Below are 22,580 nucleotides of genomic sequence, written 5' to 3'. Positions count from 1 at the left end.
ATTGTTAGTTGATGTCTAAGAAGGCGCCGGTGCCCACTAAAGCAGTGACTAATAAGAGGTGTCCTCATGGTGTAGTCTTTCCCTCAGGAGAGACAATGATAAGATACCTCTCTTGAATGATATTATTTTCGTGAAACTTGTGGGAACTTGGTTTTCCACCCCTACCCTCGCTGACTGGAATCAGCCAGTAGGTCCAAAAGGTTCCTGTGGGTTGGGAAAACACACACAAACTGTTACACACCTTGTCAATGTGATCGCATATGCCTTGTTACCATGTGAAATCAGTCTAAACATAATATTTAGAGTCAAGAAATGATTACATTAGCGGTTGCTAGGAAGTGCAGTAGAAGCGGCAGATATAGCAGTGTTGGTTAGGCTAGAAAGTGCTGGTTTAGCAACGCTGTCCATGTTAAACAATTTATTAAACTATTCTACACTATTTTCCAATATTTTATTCCCCTTTTTTGGATTATGCATCTAAATAACTAATTGTTTATAGCAGCTATTTATTAGGTGATGAGCTATAAGAAAAATTTTTCCTCTCCAAATACCAGGGCCAGCAAGTTATCCCTGTCAGTGGCATTTTAAGAGTCAGACTCTTTCCAAACAACTGTGCAGTCTGTAAGACTTTCAGCCATGCCATTCTGTGAGATAGCCTGTGCCATTCCAGTGCATTTGTCTTCTCTATTATTCTTTTCTTTTCTGAATGAGTTTTCTTTGCTTAAGCTACACAGTTCTCTTGATGAGATACTAGCCTGGAATGACTATGTTAGTTTTTCCTATCAGCCTTTAGAAGAGAATGTTAATGGCTGTTCTAAGTATTGTAAATAAATATTTTTAATAAAGTTATTAAATACACAAAATGGATTTCATAATGAAAGTCATTTTTATTGTTGCAGTGACAATAGAACTGCAGATAATTGCATTTATTGGCAGAAACAGACCGACTGTGAAAATGTGATTAAAAAAAGTTAACATCAGACCTGAGATGTTTTGCATTTTTTAAGACATTGCTGGTCTGCAGCAATTGCAGACTAGAGACATTGCAGTTTATTAATAGGCTGGTAGTCTATTAATAATTTAGGGAAACATGAATAGGTGAGAATGAGCATGCCAGGACTCGGAACTCCACCCCTCATGAGGATAGGAATTAGATCCAGCTTCTCCCCCATGAAAGCTGACTCACATTTTTGCACTTTTTAGTAAGCTTTCTTACTCCCTGTGTGACTGTGTGGCCCATCTCCCAGGCAAACCTTTGCAGTATTTGCTGCCAAGTCACAGATGAATGCAGCAGTGGGTAGGAGAACCAGAGGTCCAGAAGTAAAGGACCTCTGCATCTTTTGGTATATGCCTGATACCTTCTGGATCAGGCATAGATCTTCTGACACTAATTCAGGTAATTCTTGGCATTCCCAGGACTGCCCTGTAAAGCAGAAATTATTCTGAAAATGGAAAAAAAGCTAGGAAGACATTCAGTATTCAGAGAATTTTCTCTAATTCAGGTAAGACTATAAGCAAGTGAACTAGCTCTTAATACAGTTAAACCTGTGCTAATAGTAAAAATGTCTTCATTTGTCTTCATAGCCAATGATATCTTGCCCTGGGAAAGCGCCTTCAAATTAATCACGCTGTATTATGTAATAGATAAATATATCAGTCCCACTGGTGTCTGTTAACAGGTTCCCCTGTTATTGCTGTGTAGTTTTCAGGGAGAGGAGAAACAGTATTTTTGTTGTTTAGGTATTTTTGTTGTTTAGCACATTAATTGGAAGCAAACTTTGACATGTTCCAAAATCATATTTAGGTTACGAAAGACAGTTCTGATCTTTCTTATAAGGAGATCTTTTTCACTTTTCAAAAAATGGTGTGATTGTAGCTTGCACAGGTATTTTCAGGACTAATGAAAACTCTGTCTTACACACTGTCCCTGCAGAGTTCCTTTGAGTGTGCTAGCTACCATCCTCTGAAAATTGCTATAATTGTTGTGCTTCCATCATCCTGTAAAGGATCTGAACTGTGGACAAACATGGATCATAAGCTGACGTTGGGTTCTCCATATGCATGGCGATAGCAGATGATGAGTTTTCTGCTGCTCAATCCCTCCTTGAAACAACCTGCATTTGAACACTGCTAAACTCGTCTTTTTTTTTTTCCCTCTCACTGTCTTCTGAGAAAGTACCATGTTGTATATGTATCTTTCTCTTCTCCTCTCTTCCGTTCCTTTGCAAAATGTTCCATTTCCACCAATTTTTTTTTTTCACTAGCACTTGATTTTTTGTCACGTTTGTCTGGTAATATGCTGATAGCATTGGCGTCTTGGGAGTGATGAAGATGAGAACCAAAAGAGAGTCTTTTAGGGCTGAGATTCTTCAGACGAACTACTGGGTCACTGGACTGTTTCATGTTGTAAGAGGGATTAATTAAATGCAATCTGTTGCATTTAGCGAGTGTCTTACTACTGGAGTTGTATCTGATTTGACATTAACTTTTCTGTTCTTGGTTTGTCAGTAGTAACCAAAGTCTCCCAATGAACACCTATAACATGATTAGCTTGTTTCATTTTCTCAGTTGTGTTCTGTGTGACTGCTAAATTAATACAAAATCAGACATGACTTTAATAATCACAGGTAGGTTATAATTATTTGAGTGAACAAGTTGAGACTCCTTATCATTGGTATATAACCTGACCCTATGGCTTAACGTATCAGAATAACAGAGTAGTATTAAGAAGCAGCGTGGAACGTTTAGTGACGCTTCAAACTATCGCTTACGCACCTGTGACAAATATTTTCCTGACTCCTACCTTTACCATAAGCTGAATAAGGACTATTGGTACACTTGGTACACTTTGACTCAGAATGTAAACAATTCAATATCATTGCAAGTACGTTGTTCTTGGGAAACACTTTTTAAAATTTGAATTAAAAAGAAATGTGCTAAAACTCCACTGATGCACTCAGTACAAAGAGAAAAGCTCTAGGGGCCTACCAATTAATGATGATGTGTAAATTATGGAGGAATAATTTCATTTCCTCTTGAAACAAAATAATATATTTGAAAAGAAAAAGCTTGTAAACAGCATTGTTAGCAGGCTGCATCCTTAGCTGTCAGGAGCCAAGCTGCTGGCTCCCGGGTGTACGCGCAAGGCCCTTGGCTGCATGCACGTGGTTCCTGTTGGCCTCTGTGGAGGCTGGAAACACATTTCAAAATGAAACTCTGCTCTTGGAGGATAAATGAAGTGAGAAAATATAATGCATAAAACCTTGTCAATGACAAAATCGTCATAGACTTCAGCAGACAGAATTTAACTCTCTGACTTTTATCTTCTTTCATTTATTTTTATGACTGAGCATGCTTGACAACATGGTAAACAAGATTAGAATAGAGCTCTCGGGTCTCGGAGGATGACATCCTGCTCCAGCTGCCACCATGTAGCAGACACAAAATGACTTTTACATATATAGTACTTTTCTAGAAATTCCATAATTGCTGCTTCCAACCAAAGCAAAGAAATGAGGGGTTATTTGTGCTGTTTCTGTTAATCTTTTTCTATCATGCCTTAATTCTCATTTCATCCTTTATATAAGGAGTCAACTTCATAACAGAAAGACACCCTCATCGCTGTATGCACGTGGAAATACAGATTTTGAAAGCTTCTCTTCTGCTTTGAAACACTTGAAATGCTGGAGTCAAAGCTGGCTGCATTTATAGTCTTTTTTGCGTGTGTGGTTCTGAAATTACTGTTTTTAACCTCTGCTCCAGAACGCCATTGGCCAGATTCATTTGGTGGTTTATATAAGTTTCTAAATTTCATGTAGGACATGATGCCACATACTTTCTCTTACTATTAGTTTATTTTTGCGCTATTTTCCAGTTCTGTTTTATTGATAGGCATATAATACATGCTTTGTGTATATACTGAATATTTTGTTACTTGGCTTCTGGCTAATCAGATCTGATGATGAAGAGCCTTGTCCCTTTTATGCCAGAATATTTGGCTCAGACTTCCAAAGTGATTGCATATAGTTACATTAAGGATTAATTTTATTTCCTAACAGATATTCTCCTGCTTGTTAGAATTTTCCAACTTTGTCCTTTATATCAAGCAGTAGAAAAGTTTAATGAATATGGCCTCTTTCTACTGGTTTAGATGATGTGACTGTGTTGATTCAGGGCCTATTTATTTGTAAATAATTTAAAGATAAATATTCATTGGATATCTCATTTTTTGAGCTGACTGTATAATTTAAAGCCTACTGTATTAAACTTATGCGTCATTAAAGTTTACAAATGCTGTAAAGCTGGAAAAAAGCTTGCAAACTGGGGGACAGACAACTGGAATACGTATGCTATGCTAGTTGTACAGATGACTAGTATTCTCTTTTTAGCGAAGGTTATGATAAACCTGATCTGAACTGTAACCAAGCAGTCTGTAAGTACTAGTGGCTGGAATGTAAAGCAGTGCAGATTCCAATTAGGAGTATGATGTTCTTAAAGGGAATACTGGGAAAAGGCTGACTCTTAGTCATCTTGCATCTTTTACCATTTTCCTAGCCACTTGCTGTTGGCCACATAAGAGATGGGATACAGGGTTAAATGGAGCTCCTGGTCTAACCTAAGGTTTAACTCTTATGAGTTAAATACAGAATTATTTTTTTAAAGGTGGTGGCAACTGATGGAATTAAAAAACAGTCAGGGATACGGTGGTTTTATTCACACAGCTTTGCTTTCACATTTATAATAAAATCTGAAACCAGGTCAGTTTCGTGCTTCTCTTTTTTGCTTATGCGGAGGTGGATATTTTTCACAGATCTATAAGTTCTATATGGATCAAATTTTGAGTAACTTAGCAGAGATTAATATTTCACTGGTTGTGTCTACACATCTTGTGCACATCTTATGAGCACTCATAAAGAAATCTGGACTTTTTTTCTCTAAGCAGTCACATCTGTGACTGCTGGCTCCTTCCTCAGAACAGTTTTCCATTGTACCAGTGAGAAATTACATCAAGAAAATAAAAATGGTTAAAATTATCTCTCTTCATTCCTGAAGAGCTATTTCTTAACATATATCAGGTCTCCAACCTGGTTTTACTGCAAAGCTCCTTGCTACACCTGTAGCAACTGAATTGAGGGAGTAGTATAAATGTGAGAGTGAGTTTCTGGGGAGTAGGTTTGGGTCATGCTACCACTCAGAGAAATGTATGTGAAATGCAGTCTGTTTCCTAGTTATATTAAACAAAATTCAGTGTCCTGTCAGGGTAGAACTTGCGTTTGATCTGAGGAAGAGCTTTTTGGGAAGACTGAAATCCCCATGCACTCTACAGGGGAAACTGTGGGAGCAGTGTATAGAACTGGGCCGGGCTTAGCAACTGGCGGGTATATGGTTTGGGTTTGAGACCTACGTGATTCCTCTTAACCTCCTGGGAAGCTGGAAAACTTTATGTTGTCAGAAGGCTATTAAAAACTCCGGACAGCTGCTGTCCAAGTCTTTCTGTGTGTATTGTTTTTGTTATGCCGGGCACCCAAATGTTTCGTCTCAAATCCTGATGCTAAGGACTCTTCTTAATGTTGGGGAGTTGTCTAGCTGGATCCTTTCATTTTCTCCAGGAGAGTCTGCTTGCAGGAAGGACTTGTGTGAGTTATCATCTGTTTCGCTTGTACCTATGAAGAGAAAATGTGTGGTGGCACAGGTCGTGCACAGAGGATCAGGCGCCAGCGCTGTGCAGCAGAGCAGCTTGGCATGCGGGGAGCACATGGTGGCCCCCTCTGGCGTGGCCGTGGGCTGCTGGAGCTGGTAGCCAGAGCTGGTGAGAGGAGCTGGGAGCCCTGCTGAGGCTGGCTGCCAGCTGCACTCTGCCAGCCTCCCTGTCGCCAACAGTGCGTCACGACAACTGCACTGGGCACAGGGCAAGCACTGAACTCTTCTGCCCGCCAGTTGAGTCTTACTCCATTTGTGTACTGCTTTTTTCACTTAATATTTACCACCATTGGTTAATGCAGTGATAAGTGATGGATTAGTTTAAAAAAGAAGGGAATACTTTCTTTCTAGGAAAAATATTTTCCACGTTTTTGGCCACATGATATTTAGTGTTCTTCCCTGCTGAGCTAATGCAATTTGTTAAATTCAGGCTGTAAATAGTTCGGTTTCTTTGCAGGGTTGGTAATCTCTGAGCACTGAGAAATTGCAGAGTTTGAAACTACATCTGCTTTTAGAAGGATCTAGGCTTTCTTTCTGTCTTTCTTTCCTTCTCCTTTTTTTTTTTTTTGAACAGACTGATATTCTGATTCCTTTTACACCTTTGTATGGGATCATGTGGGCTGCAAGAAATAGAATTTAACCTGTAGTTCTTAAGTTGTACATTACTGCTACCAAAGACCAGTAACAAAAATAGTATTCTAGAGCAGGAAAAGATACTAAGCCTTTGAAATATTTTGTTCGTTTTCAAGTTCTAGACTGGTCAGCAACAATAGAATAAAAGCGTATAAACGTTTATTTGGTATGATATGAGGGGAAGGGTATGTGACAGGATCATCAGCAAAACATTTATTTCAGTGCAGAGCAGATTCATGAGCTTATGATAGATTTTTATATGAAGAGTTTGTGCAGTGAGAATGGATTATGGAGGCAGTATGAGGGGTGCTGCAGTGTGCAGAATTTGGTAGGAGCAAGTTCTTTTTTTCCTCAGCTTCGAAAGAAAATGTATTATCTATAGCAAAGTATAATTTATTGTAATAAAGAAAAAATTTTCCCCTGAAATGCATTTCCTGAAGCATGAGGACAAAAAGGCTCTTGAGATGTCAGATTTATAAATTCTTTTTACTTCTTTAGCTGCCTTTTTTGCTTTGTTCAAGAGGTTTTCTTGTGTTTGGACTCGCGCACACATTCATCCCGCTTCGATTTCTCCCGTCCTCCTGCTTGTCAAAAGTCACATTTCTGTAGGGTGAAGGTGAAGTGAAACGGAAAGTGATTTATGTCTTCTCTATCTTTTTTCCCTGCTTTCATGTTTATACAAAGCCTGACTGAATTTTCAGTGTTTTCACATGCCAGTTTCCTGCTTATTTTTTTTTTTCGATAGCACCCAAAGGCCCTCACTGAGGTGCTATGCTTGGCACTGCACACACAAACACATACATGATTCTGCCCATCAAGGCAAAGGGTAAGAGAAAAGAAGATGCTATCTGGGGAACTGAGGCAAAGAAAAGCAAAGTGGCTTTCCCAGCATCACACAGAATTATGTAACAAAGCTGAAATTTGATACAAAATTTTTGAGTTTTTCCTAAGAGTCACTGCAGACAGCCCTCTCCTGGTTTGTATTTGATTTGATTTGATTTTGGAAACGCGCATCTTCTGCCCTGTCCTCTCCATCTTGCTCCCAGTTGCAGCCAGAAGTTTAAACATGTTCTGAAATCACAGGTAGTCACAAACAAGTGAAACTTGTGAAACTTGAGGAAATGAGAGGGCAGAGAGTATTTTAATGAAATTGTTCAGTTGTTCATACAGGAAAGATGATTGTCCATTTACTTTCCACAGAGGCACATCAGTGTAGGCAGACCTACACTGATGAGAAAGGCATCTGGTACTGTAGCCTACTTTGATTTGGTACTGTGAAATAAGCAGTCCTGGGGAAAAATCATCTTACTAGTGTTTCTACCTTTACCTGGGTGAACCGTTTACACTCTTCCCTCTCTTTACTGAGCAGAGTGTATTTATTGTACGGAAATGATCTGACAGTAAAAGTTCTGTTGCTATAATAAATTTGCCGTGGTGGTCTTGATTGTGAAATTAAGTGGAAGTAAAACTGGATTAAAACAAAACTTATTTTACATATTACTTCCTTGACAAAGGAATAAGGGAACTTGGAAGAAGCATATGGGCTCCCACTTAGCATCTCTTTGACCAATGTTAGATTTAGGACCACAGTTGTTTTCTTTCACAAACTGTTGGCTTTGTTTTGATGTAAATCTACACTAATTTATGGCTGCGAGTCCAGGGGTGGACTCCGTACCAGCACATTCCTGCTGCCAACTGAACATAGCCAGCTCGTAGCCTGGCTATGGGGGGGTCCATGGTCTTCCTCAGCAGGCTCCGGCTGCCTGAAACACTATCTGCTCTGGGGGTACAAAGTATTGGGAACCATTCAGGAAAAATACAGCCATATGATGTCCCAGCAAGATTTGAAGGTGGCCAGGCCAGACATGGCCCAGTATGCTCAGAGCTGTGCTTTCCTCTGCTCCAAGGTATTGGCTGGGCCTGAGCTTTTTCCTTGTTTTCTAGAGGTTATGTCTATACCTATTAGAGGTGGGATTTGGGATCTGGGCTCAGGTTCAGGACTGTGCTCAAGATGCAGCATGGATTTAGCCTGGCAACTGGGGAAGGATGTGTGTGGATTGACACTTCATGGTAGCAAAAGCTGAATTTGCCAGTTGGCCAATGTATCAGTGGGACAGGCTTGGTTATAACTGTCATTGCAGTTTCCTGATGAGGAATTACAAGAAAAACAAGAAGTAAATGATAAATGACTGTGGGAGAAGTCAATGAGAAAATATTGCCAGACTGCAGTGGAGACATATTTATTCTTAGAAGTCTGCTCATAGTACCTTGTAATGTTTTTCTTATGCTTGAATATACATCTGAGTATAAAGATGTATGATTATCTACATTACTTTTCTTTTTTCCTTTCTCACAGTGCATGCCAATTAAAGGCCTTGGATTTGTGCTTGGAGCCTACAAATGTATTTGCAAGGCTGGATTCTATCATCCCAACATCTTTTCAGTGAACAGCTTTCAGAGTAAGTGCCTTTGCTTGTGTTAAAAAAAAGTGAAAACAGAGATAGCATTAATAATGCAGGGTTGTACACAGTAAAATCCCAGTGGTTTGCAACTCTCAGATTATATAATCACTTAAGGAGTTCTAGCCCTTTGGTTTGTCATTGGTGGGTGATACTCTTGAGGATCTTGTAAAAGATACCTTCTTTAAGCAGATTTGATTTGTAAATAAATTTAAAAATATGAAAAGAAGTCTTGCTGTAGGGAAATAAAGTTTTTCTGGTGCCTGTGATCAAGCACAAGTAATGAGGAAATAAGTCTAGTCATTTTCTTTTTTGTTAGGGCAAACTGGAATGCCCTAGCCTCTGGCTTTGCGCCTGTTTTCATTGGTTTACCCCATTTGCAAAGGAGAATCCAAGGGAGCATCCAGGCTCTCAGTCTTACTGATAGCACGCTAGAGGTGGTTCAGATCTGTGACTGCATTGTCTTGGCTCTATCATATGGATGACATATACAGCCTGCACGTTCCGAGAAAACAAGTTGTCATGTGGTACTTAGACTGAGTTGTCCACAGGAAGGGCAACCGAGCTAAAATGATATATAGCAGGGAAACTATTAGCCTATATATAAACTGCTTCCTAAATCTCTATCTATTACTTTCACTGTATGACCCAAGTGTAGTCTCTGCACAGATTTTGTGCCAGAATTGTTACAGTTATACTAGTACAGCTCACACTGCAGTTGCAGGTGTAAAGGTGTTGCTTGAAGGTGTAGTAGGATGTCGTACTCTTACTTCGATGTTCCCAGCATCTCAGCGCCATCCGTTAGACAAAGGCTCATGTCCTTACCACCCTGCTGACGGAGCAGTTCCTATGGGATGCCCAGGGGAATGGTAATGAGAAACTTTCACCAAGCTTGATCCAGAACTGTGGGTATTATCTCCTACCTTGGGGGAGTATAGCTATTTCTGTTCCAGTATAGAAGCAGCTCTAGTAATATTGAACACTCACCTGCACCTCTCTGCTACTCTGCGTCATAGATACCTTGGGGTATGCTGAGGTAGATAAAGTGGTGCCAAGTTGACCATGTAGACGTGCCTGAGATTTCCATTACATCTTTTCCTTATTAGTGACTTAGATATAGATACTAATTATTTTTTATTTCCCTGCCTTGCAACTTCTAGAAAACAAAACGTTTAGACATAAGAGAAATTTTATCTGAGTGCAAGATGAAAAGGACACCATAAAGAGAGGACTGGACAGACTTAACAGCCATATTTTGAACCTCTGCTGTAACACCTTCTATGTTTGGGTTAGATTTTCCCCTATTTTACACAAGTTACAAAGTTTAGAAAAGAAACAAATGAATGCTGGAGAAGAAACTCATCCTGCTTAAATGAATATGAAAGTACTTACCAAGATGTTTTAGGCTGGTAAGAGATGTGTAGGACTGTATGACATGGCACTAGTGAAAACATGCCCCATGTTACGGTGTTCCTGATAATTGGGTTAAATATATTATTCAATGTGAACTCAGTGGCTGCGAATAAAGCTTCCTGGCTCCTTCCTGTATTAGTTGCTCATAAGCTCTCCTTTTTATGTGAAAAGTGGTGAGGACTGTAGTTGGAAGGTGTGTAGGTCTTTTAATTTTAGGAAAGCCTTAGAATTCCCAATTTTTTTACAACCTTGAATTCCAGATATTAATTCCTTTGGCTTGTGTTATGGCTTGGCCCATTTTTTAATAATTTGATCGTGTTTGATCAGCTAAATATCTGAGTCCTAGCCCAGCATATGTCAAATCTCCTATAAATATATGTGACACAAATAGCACAGTGGGTTTGTTCAAAAGTTTATGTGGTGAATGCTTGTTTCCCTTCCTTTTTCATACTGTGCAGTATCATAAAAGGCAGCCTAGTGGTATTGCTTTTTTTCTCTGGGCTCTGTATGAATCTTTTAGTAGAGCAAGGCAGATGCTTGGTTTCCCCTGGAGTGCAGTGAATTATAATGGAGACAGAATTTAACTCCTTGCATGAGAATGTGAAAAAAAAATCGTTCTTAGATTTTTGTCATGTCAAACCCACAAAACACACAGAAATAATGTGGCTAGAGATAGTAACAACTATCATTGATCGTTAGGGATGGGATTCATTTTATGCCACGTTAGCTGTCTAAAACGTAGGTGCTTGGTGTGTATAAGTCATGTAGGCTTCCTTTGTAGTCAGTGGAGAGAGTATGGCTCCTTTAGAGGGTAATCCTACTACTTTAGATATTTGCTCTAAGATGGAAGAAGTAACTCTTCAGGAGAACAGCCTTTTCCCTTTGTTTATTATAAGAGGAGTCTATATGGCTAATTTTGATTGGATATTTAGCTTCTAAATGACTAAAGTGAGTGAAATTTATCTCACATAAGTGTTTGCGTATGCATACATACTTAATAGGATGTAATTAAATGATAAGGGGTAACTTTATTTTGAACTTGCATTACTGGGAGTTACCATAAATGTGTTTGGAAAAGGTCGTTAAAAAAGAATGGCTTTAATTCATCTAGATGCAGCTCAATCTGCCCAGCTCTGCAGATCATTTCAAAAAGTGAACAGAGAGACAGCTAGTGTGAGACTGGAAAGGACTGTGAGGTAATGGAAGAAAAAACAGTGGTTTAAGCGTCTTAGCCCTATCAACACTGTATTCTGAAAAAAAAAAAGGAGAAAGCAACAAGGTTAAAATGGCTGCAGTAAGTATTTGGAGATTCAAAATGATGCTAATAAAAAAATTCTAGACATGAATCATTAGAGCAGTTTTGACAGAAGCTGTCTGACCTGGAGATCTCTGTGGAGATAGGCTGGTGAAGTCAGATGATAAGAGATAACGGGGTAGAAGTGTTAAAGATCTGTAAAATATTCCTAGAGGAAGTAAATAGACAGAAAAGATTTGGAGGTCTTAAGATGTCAGTAGGTAGAAGGTAGGTAGATAGAAGAAAAATTGACCAGGTCTGTACTTCTGTGGATTCAAAAATTGGATTGAGCGTGTTATATCTTGAAATGTGAGCATATCTAAATGATCTTGGGATTCTGCACCACAGCAAAGTTACTTTAACTACAGTTACATAGCGTGCCAGAAATGACAGGGTTTTAGGTGGAGGAAGGGCTTTACGATAGGTCCAGCTGAAAGTTTTGCTTTGTATTTGAAAGATGGCTCTGTAAAATGGCTGTGGAAGGATGTTAGACCCTGCACGATTTGCTCAGTGGGCAGGCTTAAATTAAAGGATCGCTACTCTGCCTCCTCTGTAAATGCAGCTTGGGCTCTGAAAGCCAAGTTGACATGCTGCATGCACGGTATCCACAGTATCCTGGAAAGATTCTCCAGACCAGTTGCTTTTCTGACTTAAAGCAGAACAGTTTTGCTGCTCCCAGGAAGGTTGCCTGGTTTATGCTGAAGATTTCAGAAATGTGGCTGAAGCCATTTTGGGACTGAAATTTAGACCTTTCTGTTACTCGTGAGGAAGTCAGACAAGAGAGCACTTCCCCTCTCAAAGCTGGGTTTATTCTTCAGAACTAACGGTGCCATAACGTGTAAAACCTTTCTTTTGTTGCTACATTTGTTAGTGAGGACCCTGGGTATTAATAGGGCATGGAGCAATTGCCTTTTCCGTCTTTTGAGAACAGAAATTCAAAAACATATATATATTTATATTTCAGGTATGCAAGTTAAATTAACCTACAAGTGTTTGAATAATCACTTTCTACTAACAGTTCATGTTTAAGTAGCTAACTTTGAGTATTACTAGTATAGGTAGAATAGATTAATTAGTGAATGCATACATTTTAGCTTTTTTGTAACACTCTCCACCCAACCACTTTTGTTCTCTTCCCCCCTAGATTAATTAGCTGTGCTTTGGAAGATCCTTAGAAGAGCAGCAGTGTTTTGGTCAACCTAAAATTGCATCCTTTAGCAAGACTTTATCAGTATATTATAAAGACTCCTCCATTCAGCTCTTGCTGTATGGATGTGGAACCTGCCTTGTGCAAAAGGGTGCTTGCACCAGTGGTAGCTCTTTTGTCTGGAGATGAGACTCTAAAATCTCTCTAACGGTGCTATGTTCACATTAATAGTCCTAAGAAGGGTTTCCAGCTTCACTGGAATTCCCATTTTTTACGCCTGCTCTTAGGCTTTGGTTCTTCGGCAGAAGTCATACATGTAGACCTGTGCACCTGCAAAGACTTTCACTGCCTTCAGCGAGATCTTTGTAGGGTGAGGATTATGACCATGGTTGATTACACCTTTGAAATGCAGGCAGAGCTAATTACAGTCACACACTATGTTTAAGTTATGCAAGCCGCACGACTTTAATGGTGTAGTTCCTAGTTTACACTATTATAAAACAAGAGCAGAATCGGCCTTTTGTTCTGCTCAATGCTCATCATTCTCTGAGAGTTTGTCTATTGGGTGTTGGGTTTCGACTGGAGAGTGGGACGATTTTGTTTGGGATGGTTGTAATTCCTGCCCTGGCACTTAGCAGTCTGCAGTACCGTTCTTACCTTGCAGAGACATCTCATCTGGTAATACAGCAGCTGGGAGACACCCATGGTACAGCACAGTGTATATGGGAGAAATAAGGTGAAGAAGAGTTACCCTCATGAAATTTTCTTAGGAGACCATTTCAAAACCAGCGATGGGTTGGTCAGACAGAAAAGGAAAGCTGGGATAGGAGGGACAAAAAACAGGAAAAAATGGTAGCAGAGGGGTCGTGGTCCCTTTAAAGTTTCTTGTTTCCCTTTTCCAGTACTCTGGCATTTTCTTAATTATACTTCATATTAATTTGTGTCCCTAACCTCCCTTCCACCAACTCTTTGTGTTATTTTCTCCTTTCATTTCCCCCTTTTTTTTACTTCCTTTTCTGTCTTGTTCTGTGTACCTTCCTTATCCTGTCCTTAAGTCTAGCTGCTGCAGCACAGAATCAGTGTTGCAGTGTTTGATTCCATCTCGTATGTATCAGTGGTAAAACTGCTTCTGACTAACAGGGAGCAGCATTGGCTTCTTGCTTGTCCCCCTCCACCTCACCAATGTTTAAAATGTTTTGACATGTTTAGTTTGGAGAAGAAAATTTGTTTTTTTTTCCTCTGCTGAAACCATGTTTATTCCCAAAGAGCTGCTGAAATAGAAAAAGGCATGGCGCAATGAAAACACGGCCAGCCAGTGCTGCAAGAGGCAGTAATTTCATGCTTGGGTTGGACTATCTATGATTTGGATGGATGCTAAATTGACTTTGATCAGGGGACGGTGGCCAAACATAAAAGGCAGAGCTGTTCAACCTTGCAGTGTGTTGCAGTGTTGTGGGGTGTCTAGTCAGGGCAGGGGTGTGGATGGGTTTAAACTCCCTTTCTGAAAAAGCTCCAAGTTAGCAGAAATGCAATGATTGGTTATTTCCAAAGAACATCTCTTAGATGGTCATTATTTTGATGATCATTATTTTCTGGTATGGAAAACAAAAGGATGAGGATTGTACATAACTCCTTATCACATGAAGAATCTGAAGTAGATCTAATAGATATCTCTTCTATATTAGCTATAATGAAGAATCATTTCCAAGTCAAAAGATAATCACCAGATAATCAGTCATAGCTGGCAGTACAGGAGATGCATATTGATGATCTTTCTTTGTATACAGCTGAAAGCATTACACCAGACTTATCTAAGCAAAAGTTTGCTGTTGAGTTATGAAGTCATGTCCTTGGGATATTTACTGTAACGTGCAGCTGTTTATCAGCTATTATCCACATAGCTTGTGACGAGCATAAACATGAAGAAACTTCCATGCATGACTCAGATAAGAAAATGCTTGATAAAATGGATTATAATCTATTTTCAACAGCTTTCAAGGCTGAACATTTTAGAAATGAAGTAAGAATCTCAAATTTAGGACCATTAAAAATTATTAAGCCATAGTCACATAGTATTTGTGACTTAAGTATACTCTTAATTCTCACTTTTTAATTATATTTTTTTACTGCTTAAGTTGTTACATTCAAAATATTTTAATTTATTTAGTTACCACAGTAAACATGCATTAAAGAGTGGCTCATGTGTAACTCAGAAATGTCAGGTTTAAAGAGATTAGGCAATGTATTAGGAGATGGGCTAGTTGAAGAGTGATTCCTTCTTATGGAAATGCTGAAGGAACAGATGGAGGGTTGAAAAGTAGGTTTCCATAAGTGTAAATATAGAAGAAATGAAATAGAAACTCTGTCAGTAGCGCGCTCTTAATTTGAATGTGGAGATGGGAAGTACGTGACTGTGACTTCTGTCTCTTTCAGAAGGACAGTGCTGTTCCATTGCTCTATCTGTAATTTAGAAAATAGAGATATAAAGTTAGACATAGAAAAGATGGGTTCCAGCCTAGCTCTTGGATGATAATGAGCAGATGAACACGGGGTGGTACAAAGTGAAAAGAAATTCCACGACTACGATATCTGCAAGATTAATGATTGTTAAATGAGAATTAAGGCTGATCATAATTCATCCTATTGAAAAAAAAGTTGAGAAAGTAATAGACAGCTTCCTTAGAGGTTCTCCATCTTCTCAGGCTGCCCAGGCATGGTTATTTTCTAACATTTCCATTCCTGCCTTCCACAGCCTGAGTCGAGGTCAAAGGGACCCAAAACCTCTTCTTAATTTCTGTTTGTATCTAAGGGAATCTGGCTGCCAGCATTAGTCAGAAGCACTCTACTGTATTCAGGTTTCTAGCATCTTTGTTTAGAATAAAGCTCCAAAGAGAATTCCACATTTTTCATGAAAAATATCTGCCTGCTTTCTACTTGCCATGGAAAGCAGGAAAAAAGCATCCTTACACCAAGGACCATCAGAAACAGCATGTCAAATAAACAGACTTGGATATGCAGCCTGTTTACTCCTTTCCCAAGCTTTGTCTCTCAGTAAATGTGTGCTCATGTACATTCATACATACATTTGAGAAAGGAAGAGATAATTACCCTTATAGATAACCTTCTGTTTCAAACATTTAAAGATGAAAGTCCAGAGAGTGTTTTATAAACCAATGTGCATGTGTAACATCACTGAAATGAAAATCTCTTGAATTAAGACTAAGCAATGCAAGATTTATTACCTTCATTGCTGGAGGAGGAGAATTTTGATCAAGGATGTTGGAGCAATTCTCCAGTCATGTGAAAAGTGAGAAAAGTTAGCATGTATGCATTTTGACACACCTGGAAACTCCTAAACCTGTCTTGCTTATATTATACATTTTCAGCAAGTTCAGCTTGCCTTCTTATTTAACACTATTCTTTTTCCCGTCTTCCTTTCATCCTTACATTAAATGCCTGTAGGGTAAGCACTCTCGCAGGGGGTTATGAACGAGTGTTTATGGATGAGGAAAAGCAAGAATTCTCCTCTGTGCTCTGTTGGTGGGTTAACTTTCACGGGCAAGGTGTCAGCTGAAAGTGAGAAAATGCTGAGAACCATTGATTTACATGGATACAATATTAGCTTGCCAATAGGATTTTGAGCATTCCTGGGTGTGCTTGTGTGGATGATGGAAAATTATATTTGGTGTAACTGCACTAGTTTTTCTTTGGGCACAGAGTAGTGTAATCATAGAGCAGTATGCTCACCAAATGTTAATTAAGAAGGGTTTTATCTAATTTGAAGCTAACCAATTCACTACATAGCATCTTTATGAGATTGAGGAGCAACCTGAAATAGGATGAGAGCTTGTACTGTGAACATTGTAGTTAATGAGGTCTGCTCTCCATGTGTCTGTGTATAATCCTTTCCTTGTTCCCAAATCTTTGATGTAATTTTCTCCCCATTCAGAAGTCTCCTTCAAAAAATTTCCCGTGCCATTTCATCCCACTTTAAATAGAATGGGAAAACATTTGGCATTTAGTAAGCTCACTTTCCCTCATGCCTGAATTGGTTTCCATTTTCTGAATATGGCAAAAGGGGGTGAAATGACAAAAGCAGCCCTGGATAACGCTCCTATAACTTAATGAAAGAGGAGAAGAGGGAAGGAAAGGGAGTCAGCAGAGAACTGTTTTGCTCCTGTATGGATGAACTGCCTATATTGTACAATTAAAAATGTCTCTCCTTACCTCATTTGATATTTTCAGGAAAGGATGCAGATAATCGTTTTTCTGGGGGTGAGTTGTCGGAGGAAGTCTACACCTGCCTGCCCTGCAGGGAAGGATGTTCATACTGTACAGATGATACTCCCTGCTATGCACAGGAGGACAAGTATTTGCGGCTCGCTATTATCTCATTCCAAACGCTCTGTATGCTGCTGGACTTCATAAGCATGCTGGTAGTCTACCATTTTCGCAAGGCAAAGGTAAGGAGACATGTTTCACTTTAATCTTCCTGCTCACTGTGTGGTACAGACTGACTCATTTGTACTGTGTGAAAAGCTTCTCATTTTGACAGTCAACTTCTCAGCTAAGGGGCTGAACTCCTTTTCAGAGGGGATTTCTAAACAGGAGTGCTTTGCTTTAGTCATGGACGTAATTTTTGAAAAAACGCTGAGCAACTTGTGGCTCCCAATGAAATCTGCTTACATTTGTAGGCAGTTGGCATAAATCAAGGAAACCTATTGTTTCCTAGGTCGTTTCAGAAAATCAGGCCAATCATGCAGGTGCCCAAGGTGCAAATATGTGTATTTGTAGACTCTGGATCTTGAAAGTCTCCATCTGTTTGGAAGGATGTTTGGCTTCAATATATTTGAGAGAGTGGTTGGATAATAATTACATCAAAGAGAAATCTTTCCAAATAGCTCTAGTTCGCCAACAGCTTAAACTTAATTCTGTAGCTAAAGTTTTTTTTTTCTCTAAAGTAGGAACATATTAAGGAGTGTTTGAAAATTACTGGTGCAATCTACAGTTATGCGTCATACACTCCTCTAATGAACTTTGTGCTTTTACCTCATTCAAAATATTTTTACATGTAATATCTCATGCAATCTCTCTAGTGCCTCGATAAATACAGAATAGTCTTAGAAACTTCCAATTTACAAAAAAATAAAAATGAATACAATCTAGCACATATTCACTACCTACGTTTAGAAGACGTAGGTGTGCACACAGTATGCTATATTGTTGAAATTAATATCTTCATCTAGTTTCCATAACTAGATAAGCATTTCCGTTTTAGTGTCTGCCACACTTGACCCCCCAAACTTCCTAATCCTGCAATGTCTGTATTAGAAATGTATCTCTTCTTAATATCCTGGCAAGAAGTCATGAAATGAACTGTAAAATTTTTCTCTCTCTTCTGTTTCTGACAGAGGCTTTGTATTTAATGAAATTGCATAAATTGATTCAAATTACAGACTTGACTGTATTTATAGATTTTTCATTATGGAAAGTCTGTTGTAGGCATCTCTTTAGTTGCCTAATGCTAATGAAGCAAAAGAACTTCATTCCAATTCTGTGAGGTTTTAGTTCTTATGGTGATATTACTGTCTTTTAATGGCTGTGTTAAACAGACAACATCATGAAAAGAAGTATTCTTCATGAATTAGAAGTTGTCTGTAAGCCTGCAAAGTGAACAAAGCAGATTATTTTGTACCCAGCTATTGCAAGTTTGTTTTGATTTTTTTTCCCTTGATAAAGTATGGATTAAGTTTCGTATACCTAATGCGGAAGTAGATGACAAATAGAACGGGGAAAATTTCTGTGCTTTCTCATAAGCAGTTCAAGATCACATGTGAATGAAATTACGTGCGCGCGCACACACACACACACACACACACACACACGTTTTGATATATGTATCTACTATTGTAAAAAACAAACACGTCTTTATTAAACACATTACAGAAATCTTGTATTTCATAAAAATTGCTAGTAGTGAAAGGTACATTTATACTTTTGTGGTGATCAACCATTCTTCCAAAGTAAACTGTGAACAAAGAACAAGAAAGGAAATGACTATTTAATACCAAAACAAACAAAGAGGCATTTACATGCCCTTCTTCATTTCTAAATAACTTTTCAATCTTTATAAAAAAGCATAAGCCAATTTTTTCCAGATTACCTTTAGAGATTCATGATGACCTCTAAATAATTGAGAACCAGATGTGAGACAAAACAAATACTTTTATTTTCCCAGACAGAAAAGGGGTGTCTTTGAGACACTGCATTTCATTCAGTTGGACAGAGATGGATTTAATTATAAATTGGCTATCTTAGAAGATATTTGACTCTGCTCTACATATATATCTCACAAGGAAAAGATGAAGAAAAATGAGACAAAAAAGTAGTATGGTGATTAATAATCTTTTCCTGAATGATCAATATCTTCAAGGAATAGAAACTGAAAAATAATATTCCATTGCTTTTCATATCATTCAGCTGAGTTTTTTCTTGATTTCTTTTTATGTTCTTTATCTTGTTGGTACAGCATGATTTTAAAAAGAAAAAGATGTTGTGTGATTAACATGAAACGAGAAGCTGTATGAAGGGCAAACATACCGAGAACAATGAATATTTGCATAAGAAAACTGCTGGTTACATTGGATAATGACAGAAAATTGGAGTGGATGAACAAAACTGGTAACTGGCCGTGTTCTCTCTGCCAAGAGGGAAAAGTCATGAAAATGAAAGAAAAGCTATCAGAATATTCAAAATATCCACACACTGAGTATTCCTAACTGTTAGTGGAACAAACCTGAATTAGGTTAATATAGCTATGAGTGATTAAAGTTACTATGTAAAACTGTTCGTATCCGTTGTAATAAGTAGATGTTGGAGAAGGGCATTTTTTGGACCGCCTCCCACATACGGGACTACAATAATATTCAAATAGTTTAGAAAAAGTAACTTTTAATATTGAATTTTAACAGAAAGAACTATGTTCTGCTACCATATTAGGAAGCAACCTTTAAAATATGTAAAACTGCAAAATAGGGTGCTCAACATTAAGAAATGCTATCTAAAGGCCCCAGTGCTGAAAAGAATGAAGCGTAGATATGTGGCATTTTGGTATAGCTGCTAATCAAAAGCTCAGTAAACTGCGGCGACAAGTAGAGTTACTGCTGCAGTAAAAGTGACTCTGCAGAAGAGAACGCTGCTTTCCGTTTGTACTTTATGGAGACTCCTGGTAAAAATTAATTGCAAAAAGTCAGGGTCCTGCAGAAAGTACCTTGGCAAAAAGCATCTCGGGCACCTTGACTATCATATTGTAAGCATAATAATTCAGACAGCATGATAATTCAGACCACAGGAATCTTTCAGATCATGATGGGGTTGACCATCTTGGTCCCAAAATCCTGCATATCAATAAGAGTAGATGCAGATGAGAAGTATTTTAGAAAAGGGGAAGAATATCTGTCTCACCTATTCAGGTCACAGTGAGTACACATATTAAGACCAAGCAGTACTCATAATGGAAACTGCTGTGGAAGAATCACTTACCGATTTCAGTTTCATCAGCAATGCAAGGTATGTGCCAGATCTAAGGCAGTTACTAAAGGTGTTGGTAAGGAGCTACTGCCCCACTCTGAAAAGAGAACACAGCAATGAGAAGAAAGGTGTTTTCATTAATTGCTTTCAAAGTGCTATTGACAGAACGTGAAGATACAACTTACCCTTTATGACATGGTCTTCATTACTAACCTAGGAAGTAATAATAATAATCGACAGGGAAACCTGGTAAATGCCAGCCAAAGTGGTTTCATGAATGAAAGATTTTGACAAAATGAACGGTAATAAATCAGCAAATCCAGTTGGTATTCACCCAAGGCCTCTAAAAGAACCCTTCTACAAAATTACTGAATTATTTACTGTGGTGTAAGCCACTGCTTACATTAATAGCAGTACAGGGGAAATGGAAGATTGGAAATGTAATATCCACATTTGAAAAGACTTCCAGTAATGATAAGAAGAACTAAAGATCAGTTAGTCTGACTTGCACTAACAAATTCATAGAAACAATAGTAAAGACTAGAACTAGTAGATATATGGATAAGTATGAGAAATGGCCTTTTGTAAGAATGTGATGTTCTACAAATGTATTTATAGCTCCGTGAAGGTGGATTATGAGTATATAGGTAAGGGTACTTTTTCAAAGGTACACTGCCAAAGGTTCTTAAAAATGATGTTTTCCAGGGGCTAACAGAGAAAGACTTCTTGTAGATAACAGAGAAATGACAGAAGAGAAGGCAGTGCAGAAAATACAGTATAAAACTATGAATGGCATGGAGAAGGTGAAGTGTGAACAACTGTTTACTGTTCCTCGTAATATGAAACTGGAGGATATTGTAGGGATCTGTCAAATGGTTTAAAAAAAGCAAAAAACCCACAAAGTAGGTGTATTTTTTTGCACAACTTTTCATTACGTTATAGCACAGAATGCCGTGGAGCCCAAAGTATAAATCAACTCAAAGAGAGTTTAGGAAGAATCATATCATGGATGTTTTCTTTGTTGACTGTTGAAACACAATGGTTTTGGTGAAACTTCTGGTTCAGGAGTTGGTTTGATTGTTGGAAACTGGGAGGATAGACCAGGAAGGATTGTTGTATGCTACTCTCCTTCTTTAATAATTCTTCTTTAATAACAGGCTGTTCCTTGAGATATGACGCTGTAGACTTGCACAGTACCATTTGAGAGATGGAAAAACAAAATATCAAAGAGACAAATCAAGAATCAAGTCATTTGTCTGAGACACAATTATGCTAAGTTATCAGCGGTAGTACTGACCAAAATCTTGGCATTGCCAACCTGTAAATGGAACTAAAAAGGAGTGATTTCAAGCAATAGTCAGCATTGGCAAACAGTTCAAAATGGAACTACAGAACGATACTGTGAGAAAACTCAGATCAATACTGAGGAATTCATTTGAAGCTTTGCCAAGCACAGATGAAAGTAACAGGTTAAGTAAAACAGGCATAGCTCAGCAGCAAAGTCATTTAACTGCAGGAGTCGTAACTGGAGAAAATCACGGGTGGAAAATGTGGCTCTTTACAGAGAGAAGAATGCAGAATGGTAAGAATGGTAAGAATAACAAAATTTTGGAAGAAGGCGCAGAAGGAGTAGCAAAAGATAAACTACTAATGAAACATATTGTAAGGAAAGATAGAGGCAGCTGGAAAAGGTAACAGAGAAAGCAGATGCTGCTGCTGTAGCAGGGAAGTGCAAGCAATTTAGCAGGAGATTAAATGGAGGAAACGCGCCAAAGTCAAAGGAAAAAAATTCAGAGCTAATACAGAAGGGAAAACAGATGTGCAGATCATCTCAAAGAAATTTTTAACTACTCTAGACAACCCTAATGCCAAACTGTAGTGAAAGTTGGGAGCCCTTAACTTGTCATTAACACAAGAGGCTGAAAAACACCCAGGAGATAGAAATCAATCAAATCCCATCCAGAAATGCTAACCACACTTGACAACACCAGTTTAATGACACTGATGGAGTTATTTAATGAAGCCTGGGAAAAAGAGATTTTTCCTCAGTAGTGGAAACGTTGGAGTGTTCTTTGAATGCCCAAATAGAGTGATCTTGCTGAATACTACAAGTGGATTGAGGTGTCTGCAGTGGAATACTGAAGGAGATAAAGGGATAGTGGATGCAAAACAGGGGACAGGCTGAACTGGGGCTCTAAAACACTTTGGATGGACTAGATATTAATGCTAACAATTGTAGAACAGTGTACAAAATAATAGGCTCCTCTTATTTCTTTGATTTTCAAAAGACTTTGACAAACTGCCTGAACTGTTCTTCCGGGACATCGTTCAGCCCTATGGAATCAGATCTTCATGGCTGTATAGAGAGATGCAAAATGTTCTCCTGGTCTGAACAACTGAAAAA

General features: G+C 38.5%; 1 protein-coding gene across 1 annotated transcript in view; it reads left to right on the top strand.

The window, feature by feature from the left end:
• The window catches only part of GPR158 (G protein-coupled receptor 158), a 219,095-nt gene that overhangs the window by 85,568 nt on the left and 110,947 nt on the right, over nt 1-22,580 (top strand). The window contains exons 3-4 of the mRNA XM_009679769.2: nt 8,690-8,792; nt 16,892-17,109. Coding sequence (XP_009678064.2) covers nt 8,690-8,792; nt 16,892-17,109 — 321 coding nt within the window. The remainder of the gene's footprint in view (nt 1-8,689; nt 8,793-16,891; nt 17,110-22,580) is intronic.

Source organism: Struthio camelus, chromosome 2, assembly GCF_040807025.1.
Source record: "Struthio camelus isolate bStrCam1 chromosome 2, bStrCam1.hap1, whole genome shotgun sequence".
Taxonomy (NCBI): domain Eukaryota; kingdom Metazoa; phylum Chordata; class Aves; order Struthioniformes; family Struthionidae; genus Struthio; species Struthio camelus.
The sequence above is the reverse complement of the archived record's forward strand: the minus strand, read 5'-3'. Positions and strand labels throughout refer to the sequence as shown.